This window comes from Phalangium opilio, unplaced genomic scaffold (assembly GCF_054372755.1).
Source record: "Phalangium opilio isolate 3A_F unplaced genomic scaffold, DU_Popi_V2 ptg000003l_1, whole genome shotgun sequence".
In the NCBI taxonomy this organism is placed as follows: Eukaryota; Metazoa; Arthropoda; class Arachnida; order Opiliones; family Phalangiidae; genus Phalangium; species Phalangium opilio.
Window position 1 is genome coordinate 7853994 of NW_028324145.1, and position 19430 is coordinate 7873423.

General features: G+C 35.7%; 2 protein-coding genes across 4 annotated transcripts; one reads left to right on the top strand and one right to left on the bottom strand.

Moving 5' to 3' along the window:
• Window positions 1-27: 27 nt before the first annotated feature.
• On the top strand, window positions 28-10615 carry LOC149717510 (uncharacterized). The gene is made up of 14 exons (XM_089839177.1): window positions 28-440; window positions 521-603; window positions 685-745; window positions 808-902; window positions 7431-7590; window positions 7661-7758; window positions 7968-8049; window positions 8121-8224; window positions 8299-8484; window positions 8826-8979; window positions 9041-9152; window positions 9231-9387; window positions 9456-9515; window positions 10068-10615. The coding sequence occupies exons 2-14, from the start codon at window positions 529-531 to the stop codon at window positions 10428-10430; spliced, it is 1707 nt and encodes a 568-aa protein (XP_089695303.1). The 5' UTR covers window positions 28-440; window positions 521-528; the 3' UTR covers window positions 10431-10615.
• Window positions 10616-11483: 868 nt separating this feature from the next.
• Window positions 11484-19367, bottom strand: LOC149717511 (uncharacterized). 3 transcript variants are annotated; one of them, XM_089839155.1, is made up of 17 exons: window positions 19280-19367; window positions 19141-19207; window positions 18641-18732; window positions 18265-18336; window positions 17601-17646; window positions 17277-17503; window positions 17146-17205; window positions 16426-16494; window positions 16224-16361; window positions 16107-16152; window positions 15902-16043; window positions 15742-15832; window positions 15289-15665; window positions 15122-15211; window positions 14927-15029; window positions 14761-14855; window positions 11484-14214 (listed from the first exon to the last, which is right to left on the bottom strand). In XM_089839155.1, the coding sequence occupies exons 2-17, from the start codon at window positions 19187-19189 to the stop codon at window positions 14058-14060; spliced, it is 1854 nt and encodes a 617-aa protein (XP_089695281.1). In that variant the 5' UTR covers window positions 19190-19207; window positions 19280-19367; the 3' UTR covers window positions 11484-14057. The 3 variants fall into 3 exon arrangements, with proteins under 3 accessions (XP_089695281.1, XP_089695272.1, XP_089695290.1); XM_089839146.1 differs by having other exon boundaries at window positions 19141-19328; XM_089839164.1 differs by lacking the exon at window positions 18641-18732 and having other exon boundaries at window positions 19141-19291.
• Window positions 19368-19430: the final 63 nt, after the last annotated feature.

A 19430-nucleotide genomic window follows, 5' to 3' on the forward strand; every position in this document is an offset into this window, starting at 1 on the left:
AAAATATATATTAAGCATACGAAATATTGATTACAAAATAAAATACGTGTTCTGAAATATGCCTTACTCTTTCATCCCCCAATTTTATGGTCAGGCGGGACAACACCCCATCACCTGTTCCAGGTAGTTTGTAGGTAAAAAATCTATAAAAAGGGGGCTGTCATATAATAATCCATTAAAATAGGCGCCAAAACTTCTGACTCAGATACAAGCGTCTACCTTTTTGATCGCATAATGCGTGACGCTTTTACAAAATCGTTAAAACAATACGGAACGGACTTTGAACGCTTACTCCTCATTCACGCGTTATCATAAGAAACAGGAGCTTCAAAGATTAAGGAAATTTGATAGTCAGTTGGTGGTCGCGTTTTTATAAGCTCCATAAAAAGGGGCCAGAGGTAGAAGACTTTTAAAAACAGCTTTCTACTTGCTGACGTTAGGTAATTCTACGCAACAAACGCGACAACCATAATTTAAATTTTGAATTAGGGTTTTAAAGTGAAGATTTTATTTCTTTAAGTAAACACGATGGACTTCGCTGGTGATTATTTACCAAGCAGCTACGATGATCTGTTACAACTTTATAAGCTATGCGTGGATAGGGTGAGAATATTTTGTGGTTTTAATTAAGTCATGTTTTTTAAATAAAATTTAATTAAAGTCTGTGTTATGTTTTTTTATTAGTGTAAAGAATTGGAAGACGATAATGCGAAGAAAGAGGAGCTCATGGAGCGAATTAAATCAGGTATGCAAGTAGGGATAAATTGACATTAATTTAAATATACAATAATTTAATTAATTGTTCAGTTTCGAGAGCTGCCTGCAATGAATATTATTCGTTACGAGCTAGACTAAACGCCGAGAGCGAAGCGTCATCTCAAGTTATAAGAACGGCTTCCAAAGTAATTAAGTTTGTCTTAAGTAATATTTTTTTCAAAATAATAAGTAACAAGTTGGGAAAACCAAAATATTACCTCTCCGAGTCAAGACGACTACTTACAAACTTATTTACCCAGATATGGAAATGTTTCTTAAGTTAAAATTTATGAAATATTAAAGCCGTATACAAAGCATAGCAAATTTACTGTAAATCAGACGACATTTTACATCCAATAATGATATACTTGTGCACATTAAAATCATCCGATGGGGGAAAAACGGGTCATCGGCGTTTTATAAATGACGCTAGCCTAATAAAGCGTGCAAGGTACCAAGGCTTAACAAAAATTGTAGGATAACATATTTATAGAGATAGATAACAACTTTTATAATTAAAATTAGAAACTAACATATCTCTTAAAATTCTCGCGTGATCAACTGGTTTCACGCCAATTAAATAGCTATAGTCCCATAGAGCTATTTGTATTAACTCCTCCATAGTTTTTTCGCCAAGCTGAGAACTACGCGTTTTACGTCACGTTATCCAAAAAGCCGACTATTTTCTTTGAAGACCGCGCTAGCTCAGCGCTAAGCACCGTAACGTCAAAATTCAAAAATAAAATCCCTGGGCCGCGTTCAGCAACGCTGGGCTCTGCTGAACGCGGCCCAGATTTCCACCATGATAATAAAATTTAATCCTAATTATTTAAAAGTGTATTTAACTTTCGGCTCACTCTGAACCGTTAATGTCTCTGCATACAGAAACGAAAACCAAACCCAAACATTTACTTTTTGGTTCACTAGGCCTATTGACAAATAAGAGGTCATTTGACCAACATAGCAGCATTGTGCTTGTATTCACTGTGATTTTAGAAAGGATTATGCTATAAACAGATGTAGTATAGCTTAAGTAATATATTAACATCCATTTTAAATAATAATATTAAAAAAAATCTTTGGAATATCAAAATGAAATAGAGCTTTAAAGCTACAAAAGTACTAAATGCATCATAATTACGAAAAATATTTCCACATATTCACTTTATATTAAGGATAAAGGGAATATTATGGTTTCTTTACACATCAAAACAAAACGAACTTCTAACGCAGCGCACTACTGTAACAACGGACGGACACATACAGACAACAAGTTGGGAAAACCAAAATATTACCTCTCCGTGTCAAGAAGATTATATAAACTTAAGTATCCAATAAAAACGTTATTATGTTTCTGAGTTGGGGTTTCCCATTTTTGTTGTTGTTTTGAAAAATATATCGCAATGCACGGGCCTTGATAGATATAGGAGGCAATGAATGAAATATATCACAATGCTCGGGCCTTGATAGATATAGGAGGCAATGAATGAAATATATCACAATGCACGGGCCTTGATAGATATAGGAGGCAATGAAGGAAATATATCGCATGCACGGGCCTTGGTAGATATAGGAGGCAATGATAATCTCACTCTTTGCACGAGAGGTTTATCTTTAATATTTAAATAAATATAATTATTTTTTATTATTTTAATCTTCAATAATTAACATTAATAATAGTTAAATCGTTTAAAATAAAGTTATACCTATTATCTTCTCAAACTTTGCTAATATTGACGTTTAAAGTGAAGGGTACCTCTCTTGCCCGCTTTTTTCAAATTTGGGGTATATATACGATTCGTTTCCATTATAATAGTAAGGAAAAAGCGCAATTGCGAAAACCTTTGGTGGCGATCCCACCTTAGGGAGGCTAGACGTTTCTCGTAACCCTAGCTGATCGCCGCGTATATCCTAAAACCAAACGATGATAATAGAGTAGAAGCCAATGATACAGATTGGTGTCTATGTGGAATAGACGGAAGACCAGTGGATGGTGGTGTTAGAAGCCAGTGTAAGTGCAGACTGGTGTCAATGTTGGGATTGACAAAGAACAGAAGATGGTGGTGATTAGAAGCCAGTAAGAACAGACTGGTGTCCGTGTGGGATGGACAAAGACCAGAAGATGGTGGTGTGAGAACTCGAGTAGAGGAGCCATTTCCGTGACTGTGAAAGCAGTTCGGAAATGGCGAACACGTTTGCTCCGATACGCAAACTGCGAACGCGGTCACGTGGGTGTAACAACAGACAGACAGACACACAGACAGACACACAGACACACACACAGACACACACACAGACACGGCCGTTACAGAACCTCTCCTGGACTACGTCACACGGAGAGGTAAAAACATAGACTGCTTTTAACTCTTTCCGTATTAATTTTGAATTGAGAAACAAGATTATCTTAAATATTAAAAAAAATATAATTAATATTTAATATTTTCTTCGTTAGTTATTCGCCTTATTGAACGTTACATCGTTTTGAAAAAGAACAATTAAACATTCTTGAGAGACTTGACTAATATTGGCGTTTGAAATGAAGCATACGCCGGTTGCTTCGCCTTCATCAAATAGGTAGTATATAAGGGTGTCGAATCGCAGCTATGGATAAGAACAGCGCAATTGCGTGAACCTTTGGTGGAAGCCCCACCATTGGGAGGCCGGACGTTTCTCGTAACCCTGGCCGATCGCCGCGTATGTCTTAACCTTAAGGAGTAGAAGCCAGGTGTACAGACTGGTGTCCATGTGGGATGGACAAAAACAAAGACCAGAAGATGGTGGTGTTAGAAGCCAGGTGTACAGACTGGTCTCCATGTGGGATGGACAAAAACAAAGACCAGAAGATGGTGGTGTTAGAAGCCAGGTGTACAGACTGGTGTCCATGTGGGATGGACAAAAACAAAGACCAGAAGATGGTGGTGTTAGATGCCGGGTGTACAAACTGGTGTCCATGTGGGATGGACAAAAACAAAGACCGGAAAATGATGGTGATAGAAGCCAGTAAGTGCAGACTGGTGTCTATGTGGAATGGACAAAGACCACAAAATGGTGGTGTTTGAAGCCAATAAGTACAGATTGGTATTCTTGTAGAATAGACAATTGACTAGTCAGATGAAGTAATAGTGGCCAGTTGATTTGTGGATAGATTCAAGTTTTGAAATTTCCGGGAACTGTGAATACGGTCCGGAAATAGCGAACACATTTGCTTCAATTCGGAAACTGCGAACACGGTCCCCTGGGGTGTAAGTCAATAACAACAGACAGACAGACAGACAGACAGACACACACACAGACACGTCGAAATTAGAACCTCTCCGTGACATACGTCACTCGGAGAGGTAACAAAATATTACCTCTCCGAGTCAAGACGACTACTTACAAACTTATTTACCCAGATATGGAAATGTTTCTTAAGTTAAAATTTATGAAATATTAAAGCCGTATACAAAGCATAGCAAATTTACTGTAAATCAGACGACATTTTACATCCAATAATGATATACTTGTGCACATTAAAATCATCCGATGGGGGAAAAACGGGTCATCGGCGTTTTATAAATGACGCTAGCCTAATAAAGCGTGCAAGGTACCAAGGCTTAACAAAAATTGTAGGATAACATATTTATAGAGATAGATAACAACTTTTATAATTAAAATTAGAAACTAACATATCTCTTAAAATTCTCGCGTGATCAACTGGTTTCACGCCAATTAAATAGCTATAGTCCCATAGAGCTATTTGTATTAACTCCTCCATAGTTTTTTCGCCAAGCTGAGAACTACGCGTTTTACGTCACGTTATCCAAAAAGCCGACTATTTTCTTTGAAGACCGCGCTAGCTCAGCGCTAAGCACCGTAACGTCAAAATTCAAAAATAAAATCCCTGGGCCGCGTTCAGCAACGCTGGGCTCTGCTGAACGCGGCCCAGATTTCCACCATGATAATAAAATTTAATCCTAATTATTTAAAAGTGTATTTAACTTTCGGCTCACTCTGAACCGTTAATGTCTCTGCATACAGAAACGAAAACCAAACCCAAACATTTACTTTTTGGTTCACTAGGCCTATTGACAAATAAGAGGTCATTTGACCAACATAGCAGCATTGTGCTTGTATTCACTGTGATTTTAGAAAGGATTATGCTATAAACAGATGTAGTATAGCTTAAGTAATATATTAACATCCATTTTAAATAATAATATTAAAAAAAATCTTTGGAATATCAAAATGAAATAGAGCTTTAAAGCTACAAAAGTACTAAATGCATCATAATTACGAAAAATATTTCCACATATTCACTTTATATTAAGGATAAAGGGAATATTATGGTTTCTTTACACATCAAAACAAAACGAACTTCTAACGCAGCGCACTACTGTAACAACGGACGGACACATACAGACAACAAGTTGGGAAAACCAAAATATTACCTCTCCGTGTCAAGAAGATTATATAAACTTAAGTATCCAATAAAAACGTTATTATGTTTCTGAGTTGGGGTTTCCCATTTTTGTTGTTGTTTTGAAAAATATATCGCAATGCACGGGCCTTGATAGATATAGGAGGCAATGAATGAAATATATCACAATGCTCGGGCCTTGATAGATATAGGAGGCAATGAATGAAATATATCACAATGCACGGGCCTTGATAGATATAGGAGGCAATGAAGGAAATATATCGCATGCACGGGCCTTGGTAGATATAGGAGGCAATGATAATCTCACTCTTTGCACGAGAGGTTTATCTTTAATATTTAAATAAATATAATTATTTTTTATTATTTTAATCTTCAATAATTAACATTAATAATAGTTAAATCGTTTAAAATAAAGTTATACCTATTATCTTCTCAAACTTTGCTAATATTGACGTTTAAAGTGAAGGGTACCTCTCTTGCCCGCTTTTTTCAAATTTGGGGTATATATACGATTCGTTTCCATTATAATAGTAAGGAAAAAGCGCAATTGCGAAAACCTTTGGTGGCGATCCCACCTTAGGGAGGCTAGACGTTTCTCGTAACCCTAGCTGATCGCCGCGTATATCCTAAAACCAAACGATGATAATAGAGTAGAAGCCAATGATACAGATTGGTGTCTATGTGGAATAGACGGAAGACCAGTGGATGGTGGTGTTAGAAGCCAGTGTAAGTGCAGACTGGTGTCAATGTTGGGATTGACAAAGAACAGAAGATGGTGGTGTTAGAAGCCAGTGTAAGTGCAGACTGGTGTCAATGTTGGGATTGACAAAGAACAGAAGATGGTGGTGATTAGAAGCCAGTAAGAACAGACTGGTGTCCGTGTGGGATGGACAAAGACCAGAAGATGGTGGTGTGAGAACTCGAGTAGAGGAGCCATTTCCGTGACTGTGAAAGCAGTTCGGAAATGGCGAACACGTTTGCTCCGATACGCAAACTGCGAACGCGGTCACGTGGGTGTAACAACAGACAGACAGACACACAGACAGACACACAGACACACACACAGACACACACACAGACACGGCCGTTACAGAACCTCTCCTGGACTACGTCACACGGAGAGGTAAAAACATAGACTGCTTTTAACTCTTTCCGTATTAATTTTGAATTGAGAAACAAGATTATCTTAAATATTAAAAAAAATATAATTAATATTTAATATTTTCTTCGTTAGTTATTCGCCTTATTGAACGTTACATCGTTTTGAAAAAGAACAATTAAACATTCTTGAGAGACTTGACTAATATTGGCGTTTGAAATGAAGCATACGCCGGTTGCTTCGCCTTCATCAAATAGGTAGTATATAAGGGTGTCGAATCGCAGCTATGGATAAGAACAGCGCAATTGCGTGAACCTTTGGTGGAAGCCCCACCATTGGGAGGCCGGACGTTTCTCGTAACCCTGGCCGATCGCCGCGTATGTCTTAACCTTAAGGAGTAGAAGCCAGGTGTACAGACTGGTGTCCATGTGGGATGGACAAAAACAAAGACCAGAAGATGGTGGTGTTAGAAGCCAGGTGTACAGACTGGTCTCCATGTGGGATGGACAAAAACAAAGACCAGAAGATGGTGGTGTTAGAAGCCAGGTGTACAGACTGGTGTCCATGTGGGATGGACAAAAACAAAGACCAGAAGATGGTGGTGTTAGATGCCGGGTGTACAAACTGGTGTCCATGTGGGATGGACAAAAACAAAGACCGGAAAATGATGGTGATAGAAGCCAGTAAGTGCAGACTGGTGTCTATGTGGAATGGACAAAGACCACAAAATGGTGGTGTTTGAAGCCAATAAGTACAGATTGGTATTCTTGTAGAATAGACAATTGACTAGTCAGATGAAGTAATAGTGGCCAGTTGATTTGTGGATAGATTCAAGTTTTGAAATTTCCGGGAACTGTGAATACGGTCCGGAAATAGCGAACACATTTGCTTCAATTCGGAAACTGCGAACACGGTCCCCTGGGGTGTAAGTCAATAACAACAGACAGACAGACAGACAGACAGACACACACACAGACACGTCGAAATTAGAACCTCTCCGTGACATACGTCACTCGGAGAGGTAAAAAACAGCTATCAACAATAACGTAAACCCCCTAAAGAATTCCAACACGTTTTCAAGCTCACTTGTTTAAAAAAAATCTAAAACCTATTGACAATTTCAGACTATACTAAATAGCTCATTTTCTTTTACAGTGGTACAAAGAAAATCGGGTTTTAAAACGACGTTCGACTATTCTAATGCAAAAAGTGGCCCAATTCCAAGCTTTTGATATCGGAGACATTGACAGTCAGTCTGACCAAACGGACATGGAACAAGAAGATGATAGTGACAGCAATGATGACCCTTACAGAAGTAAGATGACCCCTCCTATTTCCTATAACCACCAATGACGCGTAGTAAACCATAAATATTAATTAAATAGAACTGATGGAAGAAATGGGAACTTTGAAAGATAAAATTGCATTGTATGAAACGACAATACGAGATCTCGAAGATGAAGTTCGCGCTTGGAAATCACAGGTTCGGAACCATTTGAGTCTCAAAAGTGCATGTTTTAGCTATTCAGGCCTCTTTAACTCTTCATTGGAATTCATTTAGCCATTCAGGGTGTTTTCTACTCAAAATCACCCAAAAAAACATCCCCCTTAATTTATGCCAGACTCATCAGAAACACCCTGTATAGTTTCCACAAACCCAAAAATAACTACAACATTTGATTATTCAAACAGTATGACAGAGAACGATATGAACACATGGACACAGTAAGACAACTAGAGGCCGAGAAACTCACAAACAGTCAATTTCGAAGAGGTATATGAATAAGAAAAAATTAAATTTACCTTAATTAAAGTAAATCAAGAAAGATTAAAATCGTTCAACAGTTTCTGCGCTGGCGGTCGAACAATATCAAAATTTAGAAGGAATGCTCGAAGTTGAGCGAAGATTAAATATGGAGAGAAGTTTCTCCGAGGAAGTTTACGAAGAGGTAGTAGGATTTGAACGTTTACCCGAAGCTCGACACCCATTCAAAAAAGAAATAAATAAATTGGATTCATTTAGATTGACAAATCTGATAAAGCAAACGTTGAAGTTTGTCCCTTATACGAACCCATGGACCGAATTAAATCCTATAAACAACCAATCAAAGACAAGGACGAAATTGCAATGTCGGCTTCTTTCATGAGAGAAAGTCCGACAAGACTTAAACAAGAGTTGAACGCTCTCAAAGCAAAACACAAAGTCGAAGTAATTAATTAATACTATTAATACTATTAGTAAAATCATAAGTTTATAAGATATGTTCCATAAGTATCACACTACCTATACATCGTAATGCTAGAGACTGAGAGCTAGTTCCAGAACAACGCGAGAATAGACTACACTCGGTTAATTTTGCAGGACTTCCATCTCCTATTTAGTCTGTACTAAGACTTTGACAGCGCCTCACCAGGCGTCTCTTTACGAGAATCTATGACGTTTCACCTACTCTCAGTAACCAGTGACAAACTTATGGAACATATCTTATGAACTTATGGTTTTAAGTTATACATGTTACTGTAGAAATTGAACATATTTTTTTAAAACAGCTGACAGAAATGGAGAATAAATTAAAAATAGAAGCGGAAGATAAATTTCGTCGAATTTGGCAATCTAAATTGGAAACGTTGGAAGCGTGCGTCGAAGAATCCGAAAAGAAAGTCCAGTTGGCGGAGAAAAACTTATACGCGGCCAAAAATAAAAGTACTTATTTAAATTCTCCTTATCGAATTAGGCTTAAATAATTCTGTACAATTTATTACAGTTAGCGAACTGGAAAAAGAGAAATCCAAATGTTGGAAGGGTCCAATAATTACAATTCCTCCCCCACCACCCCCTCCTCCACCGCCTCCGCCTCAACCATTCAACCCATTAAAGTAAATTAACCTTTAAATTAATTCTAATCCTTTTAGATTTGTATTAAAATGTTTCATTCTATCTTTCGTGGTGTGTAGATCATTATTAGGTTTAATAAGTTCCAATAAGAAAGAATGTCCAGATGACGATAAAAAATCGGGTATCGAAAAGGAACTAATGATGCAACATCAATTAATCGACGAAATGATGACCAAAATAAAAAGAGGAAATTTAAATCTTAAACCAGTCAAACAGGTACGTTCGTTACGATAAGTGTCCCTCGTTAGTAAATTGATTAAAAGTTAATAAATTATTAATTTTAGGCATCAATGGGTAATGGTAATTCCGAGAAAACCGCTTTTGATGAGATGCAAGATATGTTGGTGAGAATGTAAATTTATAATTATTTTTGGTGGGAATATAATACGAACTCACCCTAAATGTTGGCTCGTCCGTGAGCATAGCTGTGCGGAGGGAAAAACATTTCTACAGGCGCCCATAGAAAATATATGGGATCGATTCAGCCTAAATGTCGGCTCCTCCTAAGAGCCAAAAATTATAAAAACAATAATTAAAACATTTAATTTCTCCGAAACTAATAAGTCGATTTACAAATGGTTTTCACCTTTATATTTAGCGTAATTTAGAGTATATCTCGTCAAATTTTAGTTGTTGTTTTACAGCTCCTATTTTGTACAAATTGAACTTTTGTACGATTATCGAAGTAGTTTCTCTAGTGCACTAAACGGGGCTAGATAGCGGTTGAATTTCAACCGCAACACTTGTCCGCTCACTGTCTATTAACTTCTGGTTTTTGCCTTTCAATATTTCATAAATTTCTCGCAGACTTTGACCCCTTCCAATCAAGGGATAATCTTAATTTTTTAATTTGCAATGAAAGAAAAATAATTAAAAATATATACATTTTATAACAGGGTACATTCCGATCTCGACAAAACTCATTACCAAGTGGTACAGATCTTAAATCGCGTAATGGACCCGAAAACGAATTACTGGCTGTTTTGGCTAAAAGAAAACAAAGAACTGAAGGTGTAGGTGAAAACGGAAGTAATCTTCAAAAGTTACCTGATCTTTCCCCAACTGGAACCCCCACCAAAACCGGGCGAAGTTATACCGCCGATGCAATTTTATTGAAAAAATCAAACTCCATCAGAAAGGAAAATAATAAAGAGGAGAAAATTAACTCGTCTCAACCTGTTAATGGAGTGACGGGAAAAGATACTGAATTAGAAGACGATGACGAATATTACGGAGAAAATATTTACGAAAAAATTTGAATCCTTCCAAATAAATTAATGAAAGAAATATACTAATATAATTAAGGCTTAAAAGTTTAGTAAATAACACCATATGTGCTTTCACAAATCGCAGCTTCTCACGCTTTTTAATTTTATTTTAAAATAAGTGTAGTTTTTTAATAAATGTTTTTACTTAGTATTATATTTGGAAAGCATACTTTCAAAAAATTAACGTATTTTGTAACGAAATGCAATTCCAAAATCGGGAGAGGTTAAGGGGTTCTAAGTTAAAAATGTCTCCTCCCTTACCCTCAAAATGGCGGAGCACTTATACAGAGTCGAATTTAAAGCACCTAAACTAGGTATTAAGTGTTCACAATTCAACGTGGTGAAAAAAGTACCATAAATTACCAACAGAACACCAATTTAACTTTTTCCTAAAATTTGAATCGGTAATGTATCGACATAAGTTAATTATACCTCTAAGTACACAAATCGCTTCCACTTCTATGGCAATAGTGTTTGTCTGGCTCCCTTTAATGAAACCCTATACTCTCTCCGTATCATTTATCACCTCAACTTCAATACAAATTTGTACTGCCTAGCCTAGCGTTTCTTTTATCCCTTTTAGAATGAAACCGCCTCTATCTCACGAGAGAGAGAGGGATTTGGGGTTGCTCAAGTAAAATTCGTTCCCCCCCAGTGCCTGCCTATACGAAACGTAAAACTCTCCTTTATTCCACTGGAGGATTTTATTTTTCGTCTCGACCGCTTGGTGGCTGCACCGCGACAGAAATTTTAAAATTTTCTCTCTTCGGATCTTAGCGCTATACGAGTTCTGACGTCACAGTAGCCTGCCAAAGATGCCCAGTCGTTCCCCGAATTTGTGTACTTAGAGGTATAATTAACTTATGGTATCGATAATTTACCGTTTTTGGGGGTGATTTCGCACCTCTGCTGATTGGCTAAGAGGGGAGGTGACGTTTTAAGACTTTCAACTCTTTGCCCATTCCCTATATTACACATAAAACCAGGTCCGATGTAAAATATTTTCATACTGTAAAAAATAGTTTTCATTATAAATAAAATGCATTTGTTTTGAAATAGTTTATTTACAACGTTAAAAAATTCCTGAAATGCTGATAAACAACCGTTTTTGTTTTTTTTTCTGAGGAACAGACAAGGATAAATTGTTATCACCTTAAAAAACAACACCTAAAAAATTGTCCTAGGTAGAATGAGACAGAGAGAGTGAGAAGACAGTCTACTGTTGTTTGACGTGTTTGTTTGTTTGTTTTTTTCTCCAACGTTTTACGTCACAATCATCATCTCATATAAAATTCTAATACACTTAATTATTATAGCTGTGATGAAAAAAATGTACCTTTTTTATTTATTTTCTTTAAATATTGAAATATTTAAAAGTTAATTTGCACGCGTTTTTGTCTATAGTTTACGTCACTTATACGACTAAAAAAAAAAAGAAAAACCGAAGATTTATTTATGGGTGATAACGAAATCTACGGAGAGAAAACAGTCAAAAACTACACTTTGATTTTTTAATTATTTGTTTTTTTCTTGTCACTTATGTATAAATTGAAACCTATGGAATGACTTCCGTAAAAAGGAAACAAAATGAATCCAAACTAACGAGTTTTCTTACTCTTTTTTAGGCACAATGATGAGGAAATTTGTTTTTTTAATTATTTTATCCCCCAAATAGCGTCAAATACTGTTTTTTTTCTCAATTTGTTTTTCATATATATATTTTTTTATTATTAAAAACAAGTATTTAATTTCAAAATTTGATTCTTGGTTGTCGTTTTTCCGTTTTCCTTTTATTATTTTATATAAATGATTTCGTATTTTCCGGGTGTTGTTTTATTGGGGGGTGATATGAGTCATGTTTTTATTTTTTTTTGTTAATTAGGTTTTTACGTTAATTACGTCGCCCTTTGCTATGTTTTTAATTATCAAACCTTCCAAATATTTATTTGGTTATCCCATTTATTTTTTTTTTAAGTTTTCGATCACAGCGTAGCTTTCAGAAATGTTAACCCTTTTTTATGTTAGAGGGGGAGGAGGAGGTGATTTTGACAATTATTATTGTTAAGTTTCGGTGCTTACCTTTCTTTATCAATTTTTAACTGGGGTTTTGTTGAAAAACTGCTCGGTTTTTGGTTAGTTTTTAGTTACCGAGACGAATATTTAATAAATGAGCGAGAAACCAAACCACAAAATTTTGGGTTTTAATACGGGAACAAGTCTTAATTACTTAGTCTTTGGAAAACTCAATTTCACGCAAAGTTTTCCAATTTTCATGTAAAGTTACATTTTCTCATCAAAAATTATAAATTAATTAATTAATTAATTACTAAGTACTAACCATCTCCAACGCGCAATTTCTTTACAAAACCCACCCTTAATTAGTTAGATCCTTTCAATAATTACCATATTATAACGATTTTGATGTTTTATTTTTAATTGTAGCAAAAATATTCACCCTTTGACTTTTATTTTTCCCATAAAACAACTTGTAGATAAAAACCTACAATATTTGTCACATCCTCACTGAAATAACTAATTGTTCACGTCACGTCACGTTTGGTTTCAAATTAAAAAAAAAATCAGAAAGTAGGTAAATTTATTCTAAAATCAACGATAATAAGGACGACTACTTTAAAGGGAGGGTGAAGTAGAAAATCAAGTGATTTTTTATCGATTCTTCTACTAATTATAAGACCAGTCTGCATAGTGAAACATTCAGGAAATACCAACTCCGAATGATTTTAAAATTCAAATAAGGTTCAGATTTTAAGGATAATTTTAAAGGACTGCCGACCAATCGCGTAACGCCCTGCCTTTTTGTTAACAAAATTCTCGTGGCACGCTCCGTGTCTCGCGCCACGATTGTCACGTTGCGCGCGAATTTTATCAAATCTCGTGATAAATTTCATTCAACACGGAACGTGCCACGAGAATGTTGTTAAATGGAAGGCAGGGCGTTACGCGATTGGTCGGAACTCCTTATTTAAAATTATCCTTAAAATCTGAACCGAATTTGAATTTTATAATCATTCGGAGCTATTATTTCCTGAATGTTTCACTATGCAATTTGGTCTTATAATTAGTAGAAAAATCGATAAAAAATCACTTGATTTTCCACTTCACCCTCCCTTTAAAAGATAAAAAATAATTAAGTAAAGCATTTAATTAAATTAAATTAAATAAAATAAAATAAAAAAAAAGTTAAAAAAACCCTTTAATGAAATGCGTTTTAATTACAGCTCAGACGCTTCTGAGTTTCGTAACGTTTTGTTTCTAAGTTGTTGTAAGGCAATCAATCAAAGAACAAACGAAAAAAAAAATAAAAAAAAACCCTGAATACATTTTTTTTTCAATATTCATATTCATAAAAGATAGTTTAAACGTATGATAGTCTCGTTTCAATAATCTCTCTAGTAACTCGAGAGTTTTTTTATTGTTTCCTAGAACTTTATAGTTCTATAGCGCAAAATAATTGTTGACCATATCTAAAAACTGAATAAAATTGTCAATATAGGAAGGAAAAAAAAAAAAGAAGGGGGTTTGAACATTTTGAAGTAGGAGGAGGTTAAACAAAAAAAAAAAAAAAAGGAACCCATCTCGAAACTGCGATTAACAAGCTCATTTTAAATCGATACCCTTGTGCTTTGGAACGTGACGATATCTACATTTTTCCCCGTGTATACAACCTCCCTGACGCCAAAAAAAGCATTCATCTCCATTCACTGGTCCCTTGAATTCGACTGTTGAGCCTTTAGGTTTAGTTTTGGCAACTGACCTACTCGTTTATAGACCAGAATTTGATTTGCCATCAATTCCAGCGCCACAGTTACTTACTTTCCCACGGTTCATACAAGTTTTGGAAAACTGATTTTCCTGAGTTTTCCAGGCTTTTTCCCCACATATTTCCTAGAGTTTTTTCCCATACATAGAGTAATAACAACGGGAGATGTTTTTTATAGTTGAAACAACCTCTTCAGAGCCAACTTATTCAAGCCTCAAATTTCCCCGAATTTCACTAAAAATTCTAAATTTGCCTAGAATTTTTTGTTAACTATTTATTTGCCTGAGTTTTCCAGGTTTTTCCCAAATATTTCCCCAGAGTTTTTCCCATACATAGGAGTAATAACAACGGGGGAGGTGTTTTTTAATAGTTGAAGCAACCCCTTCAGAGTTCAGACCCACTTACTCAAACCTCACAAATTTCCCTAATTTCCCTAGAACTTCTAAATTTCCCTGAGTTTTTTTTTTTTTTTTTTTTTAACTATTTATTTCCCTGAGTTTTCCAGGTTTGTATGAACCCTGGTCTAACTAATCTACTCACGTTTTTTTCTTGAGAACAGTAACTGTTGATTGACCTATTCCATGTTGATGATCGGGAAACCTAATTTTTAAATTTTCTCCCAGGAATTCGAAGCCCTTTAAAGAAAAATATAATAATTCTTATAATTTCTTTTCCTTTCACAGGGATAACTTGAGAAGAATAATACCTGAAGTTCTTCCATCGCTCTACTAGCAGCGCGTGGATTTTTATAATTAACAAATGCGCATCTTCTATCAGGTAGAACTCTTATACTAACAACTTCACCAAATCTAATTTTAAAAGAAAATTAAGTGGTTTTTCCTTTGGACTTTGTATACTTTTTTTTGAGCAAGTTTGAGCAATGGTTGACAATATATCATACTTAGAAAATAGAGCACTAAGAGTCTTTTCCGTAGTTTCTTTTTTAACATTTCCAACCCATAAAGAAGTTTGTTTATAAGGATTCCTAGGACTATTTTCAAACAGACGTTTGATTAAATAATTTTCTGCATAAAGTAGCATACTGTGAACGTTAAGGCGGGGGCTTACTCCATTTTATCATCAGAGGCTTGAGCAGAATTTGACCTAGGTTTGGAATAATACTCCTCCTGCTCATCTTCCGAAGCATAAACATCACTCGATTCGTCTCCATTTAAGCTAGCCCCGCCAGCTCCTATTACAGAAGTCACTCCATTGGCCGATCCGGCTCTAGAATTGACGTGTAAGGAACTACTTTCTGCCACTAAGGCATTAACGGCCGATTGTAAAGTATCGTATTTTTGGGCCGCCACTTCGGCTACTTGTCTAGAAAAGCCCATTTCCATAATTCTCAAAGTTCTAGCTTTGTACATCTCTTGGTAAGCTTCGGCACAGTCTTTGTCTAATTTTGTGACCTCTTTAAAGCACTCTTCGGCTTCCGCGAACCTCTTTTGAAATAAATTCCCAAGATATTTAATCAGAGAAGATCGGTTTCAAAGTTATTTTCCCCCGCATTTATCTTACTTGCAGACCAGCTAGTGCTCTTCCTTTTCTAAAATAACCTTTAGGCCACGCGGCATCCAAGGCAATAGCTCTATCCGCGTCTTTCAGAGCCCTTTAATACCAACAAACGTTTCATTTTTGGTTGGTTTTGTTCCTCGATGTTTATAATCATTTTAATTACCTATTATATTGATCAGTTCTATCATAGCAATAAGAACGATTTCCAAAATACCTAAAATCTGTCGGATCTAGTTTTATTGCTTCTGTAAATAAATCTATAGCCGCTTGGTATTCAGCCATAGCTGCCATTTGATTGCCTTTAACTAGAGATTTTATTTAGATTAAGTCAATAGTTCCTTCCTAATTATTTCAATTAAATTAATTACTAGCTAATTGTCGACTTCGCAAAGTAACAGGGTCAATATCCTCAACCTAAAGATATTAAAAACTAAGTTTCACTAAATCTCAATTGAAAATTTTCTATTTTTTTTTTTCTATTGAACCTTGACATTCTGATTTTGAGCATTTCCATTAATAGTTGGAACGACTATAGGCTCGCTTTTCCTGAGCTTTTGAGCGATTAAGTTGATTTTAGTTTTGCCAGCAGCTCCGGCTACAAAGGCGCTTCTAGTGTCAAGATGCTACGAGCAAATTAACATCTTTAAAAACCCCTTTCTTTTAGGAAATCAATGAAGATTTAATTACTTCTTCTTCAGACCCTGAAGACTGAGAATCTTTAGCTTTCTGATCTTCATTTGATTTCTCAGGTTCAGTCTAACAAGTCACGTAAATAAAATTTCCGTATTAGCTAGGTGTGGTTGGGGGTGGGGGAGGCGTTAGTACAGTATTCGTGTTTCCTAACTCTCTAAGGTAATATTCGAGATGGCCCAACGGTTGGGGTACATTAAGTTCTTACTACACCTAGCTAAAAAAAGTCTTTACGTCTATCCAACCTCCACACACAAACCACTATAAAGAAAATGTTTCAATACAGGCGTCCATCAAATTAAACCTAAACTTGAAGGTTGCCCCAATCTAACTGGATGAATCATTTGACCATGCCAATGTTGTTCCTTTCCCAATACTTCAAAGAGCGGAAAGAGGATCTTTTCTTAACAATGGTCCCGACAAACGTGTTTTATGTCCATCGAAGTCAGGAACACTACTATAAATTGGTACCATAGGCCTAATGTACTTCATTTCCCAATTATTTCACCTAAGGAGCTCCAAGGTGATTGTGAATCTTGCCTTAATACTTTAATAGGTTTCTATTCACGTTTGTTTTTCGCGTACCCCAGGCCACAGACACACACAAACAAACAAACAAACAAACACAGAACACCATCACAAAGCTAGGTGTGTTTATGTAACCACACCTAGCAAAAAATTAATCAAATAAATCCGCATTTTCTAATCATGTGACACCTTTTTAGGTTCTTCATTTGTAGTTGATGTCTTCTCTTGTTTCTTTTTCTGTTTTCTCCTCTGCATTTTTATTCACATGATCAATGATAATTTTACACGTAAGAGGTTTCTCAAAATGAAATGAATGTAACCTTTTTCTTTGCTCTACGTTTTTCCGCTTTCTTTTTCTCCTTTTCTTCTTCGGCTATTAACTCTTCAGCATTTTTTAAAGCTTTCTCATTTGATTGCTCGTATTTATTGATTGTTCCTTGTATAGTTTGAATGATATGATCACAGTCTTCACTCCCGGTTTCATCATACGAATCATTATAGTCACTATAATCACTTTCATCATCGTAATTGTCATCCGGACTAGCACCTAATTACATTAAAAATTCACCCAAAACAAATTGAAACATTCTAAATTTTTGAAGAACGTTTAGGAGTTTTTTTCTATTATTAATTTTGATAAGTACCAGGACTTTTGAAGAACACTTGTTGAAATAAAGCCATCATTTCGGACTGTAAAAACATATAGTTAACCCAAAAAAACTACCCAATTTAATTTAAACTTTTACCATGGATGAAGGATGCGCGTGATGAAATTTGTTTTCACTCTACAGGATAGGCAACTCCCTATCTCGAACGACAGAATATTCTGTATACACTCTGTTACAACGTCGGTTGTCAGCACGCGCAAAGCTATTTCTCTATGTAACGTAGCTTTGTACGTGCTGTCAAGAGACAAAAAACTTCAGGATCTTCAGGATTTAAAATATCCGCGAGTTTTTTTAGCTCGAGTGCACGGACCTCTAGACCTTAGTTTCAAATGCGTATAGTAGACTGTATGCAATTTCACACGTATTTGAAACTAAGGCCTAGAGGCCCGTGCACTCGAGCTAAAAAACTCGCGGATATTTTAAATCCTGAAGATCCTGAAGTTTTTTGTCTCTTGACAGCACGTACAAAGCTACGTTACATAGAGAAATAGCTTTGCGCGTGCTGACAACCGACGTTGTAACAGAGTATATACAGAATATTCTGTCGTCCGAGATAGGGAGTTGCCTATCCTGTAGAGTGAAAACTAATTTCCTCACTCGCATCCTTCATCCATGCTTTTACTATAGTAATATATTATACCATTGTTAAGTCATAAACTTTCTTTTCATGGCTCATTAAAATCTTATAAGCGTGGCTTATATTTTTAAATTTCTAAGTATGAAAAAAATTGAAGAGGTATTTGTGAACTTTGACAGGTGCATGTTACCTTAACAAAAATAATCTTAAAATTTAGGTAGTGGCAATGCGTCTTGATTATGAAAAAACAAAGGGAAGCCTAAATTTGCTATGACTTGTGGCAAAATTGGATATTAAACACTAATAGCGCTAAAAGCCAAAAAATTACTAATAAAAGGTGTTTATGAGCTTCTACATATGAGCACTGCCACTGTCTAGATGATTATTACGATGGAATTCATGTAAAATAATCCGATGATATCTGAAATATCTCACGTACTTCATTGGCAAGTGCGGAGTAATTGTGTTTCTGAGGGTACCATTCCAAAGCTAATTTCTTATAGTTTCTTTCAATATCCTTTAACTTACAATCTGTAAAGTTTTAGTAATTTCTTAATCCTGATTGATTGATTGAAACTAATTACAGACACTGTTTTACGAATTGTATGTTTCAAATAGAATTAAATTATCCAAACCCAAAAACATGCCCCGACCCACAAATAGTTGCCCCAGGACCCAAGGTGACAACATGACAATATTTGACTTTGAAGTGATAAAACCAAAACTGATAACGCAAGATAATGAAACTTCAAAAACTACATGTCAAACCAAAAACCTAATTATAAAATTATATGCCTAAATAAGAGCCCGGAAGCAAAATTAACGCTGTTCAGGGTAAAAAGTAAAAAGATATTAACAATAAATTGGGAAAATCCATAATTGTCTTTAAGAAAAGCTTGACCTAGGCCTAAGACATTAATGTTTTAGTTTCTTACTTACCGGGCGTAAGCTCTAACACGGCATACGCTTCTTTTTTGGTAGTTCCCATGGTTATATGACAAAAACACTATTAAAAACAATAATACTCGTTAATTTCCTCCGCGTTTAATTAAAATTATTCCTATTTAAAATAACTGACATGTTGCACACGTCACATAGGATCGAAATATTTTTTGACATTTGGACGTACGGGGAGGGAGGGGGGAGAGAAAAATGGCTTCCAAACCGCTAGAAGGAGGAAGATACCGACAGTCACGTGACCCGGATTATGGCCCGAGGCAAAAATGCGC

Bases quoted from the DNA above. Each gene is read 5' to 3' on its own strand.
- LOC149717510 (XM_089839177.1), top strand. From the start codon at position 529: ATGGACTTCGCTGGTGATTATTTACCAAGCAGCTACGATGATCTGTTA. The intron at 604-684 runs GTGAGAATATTT...TTTTTTTATTAG, and splicing joins ATAAGCTATGCGTGGATAGG to TGTAAAGAATTGGAAGACGA. The intron at 8,485-8,825 runs GTAATTAATTAA...TTTTTAAAACAG, and splicing joins AAGCAAAACACAAAGTCGAA to CTGACAGAAATGGAGAATAA.
- LOC149717511 (XM_089839155.1), bottom strand. From the start codon at position 19,189: ATGGGAACTACCAAAAAAGAAGCGTATGCCGTGTTAGAGCTTACGCCC. The intron at 17,206-17,276 runs GTTACATTCATT...ATAAAAATGCAG, and splicing joins AACGTAGAGCAAAGAAAAAG to AGGAGAAAACAGAAAAAGAA. The intron at 16,153-16,223 runs GTTCAATAGAAA...TAATATCTTTAG, and splicing joins CTCAAAATCAGAATGTCAAG to GTTGAGGATATTGACCCTGT.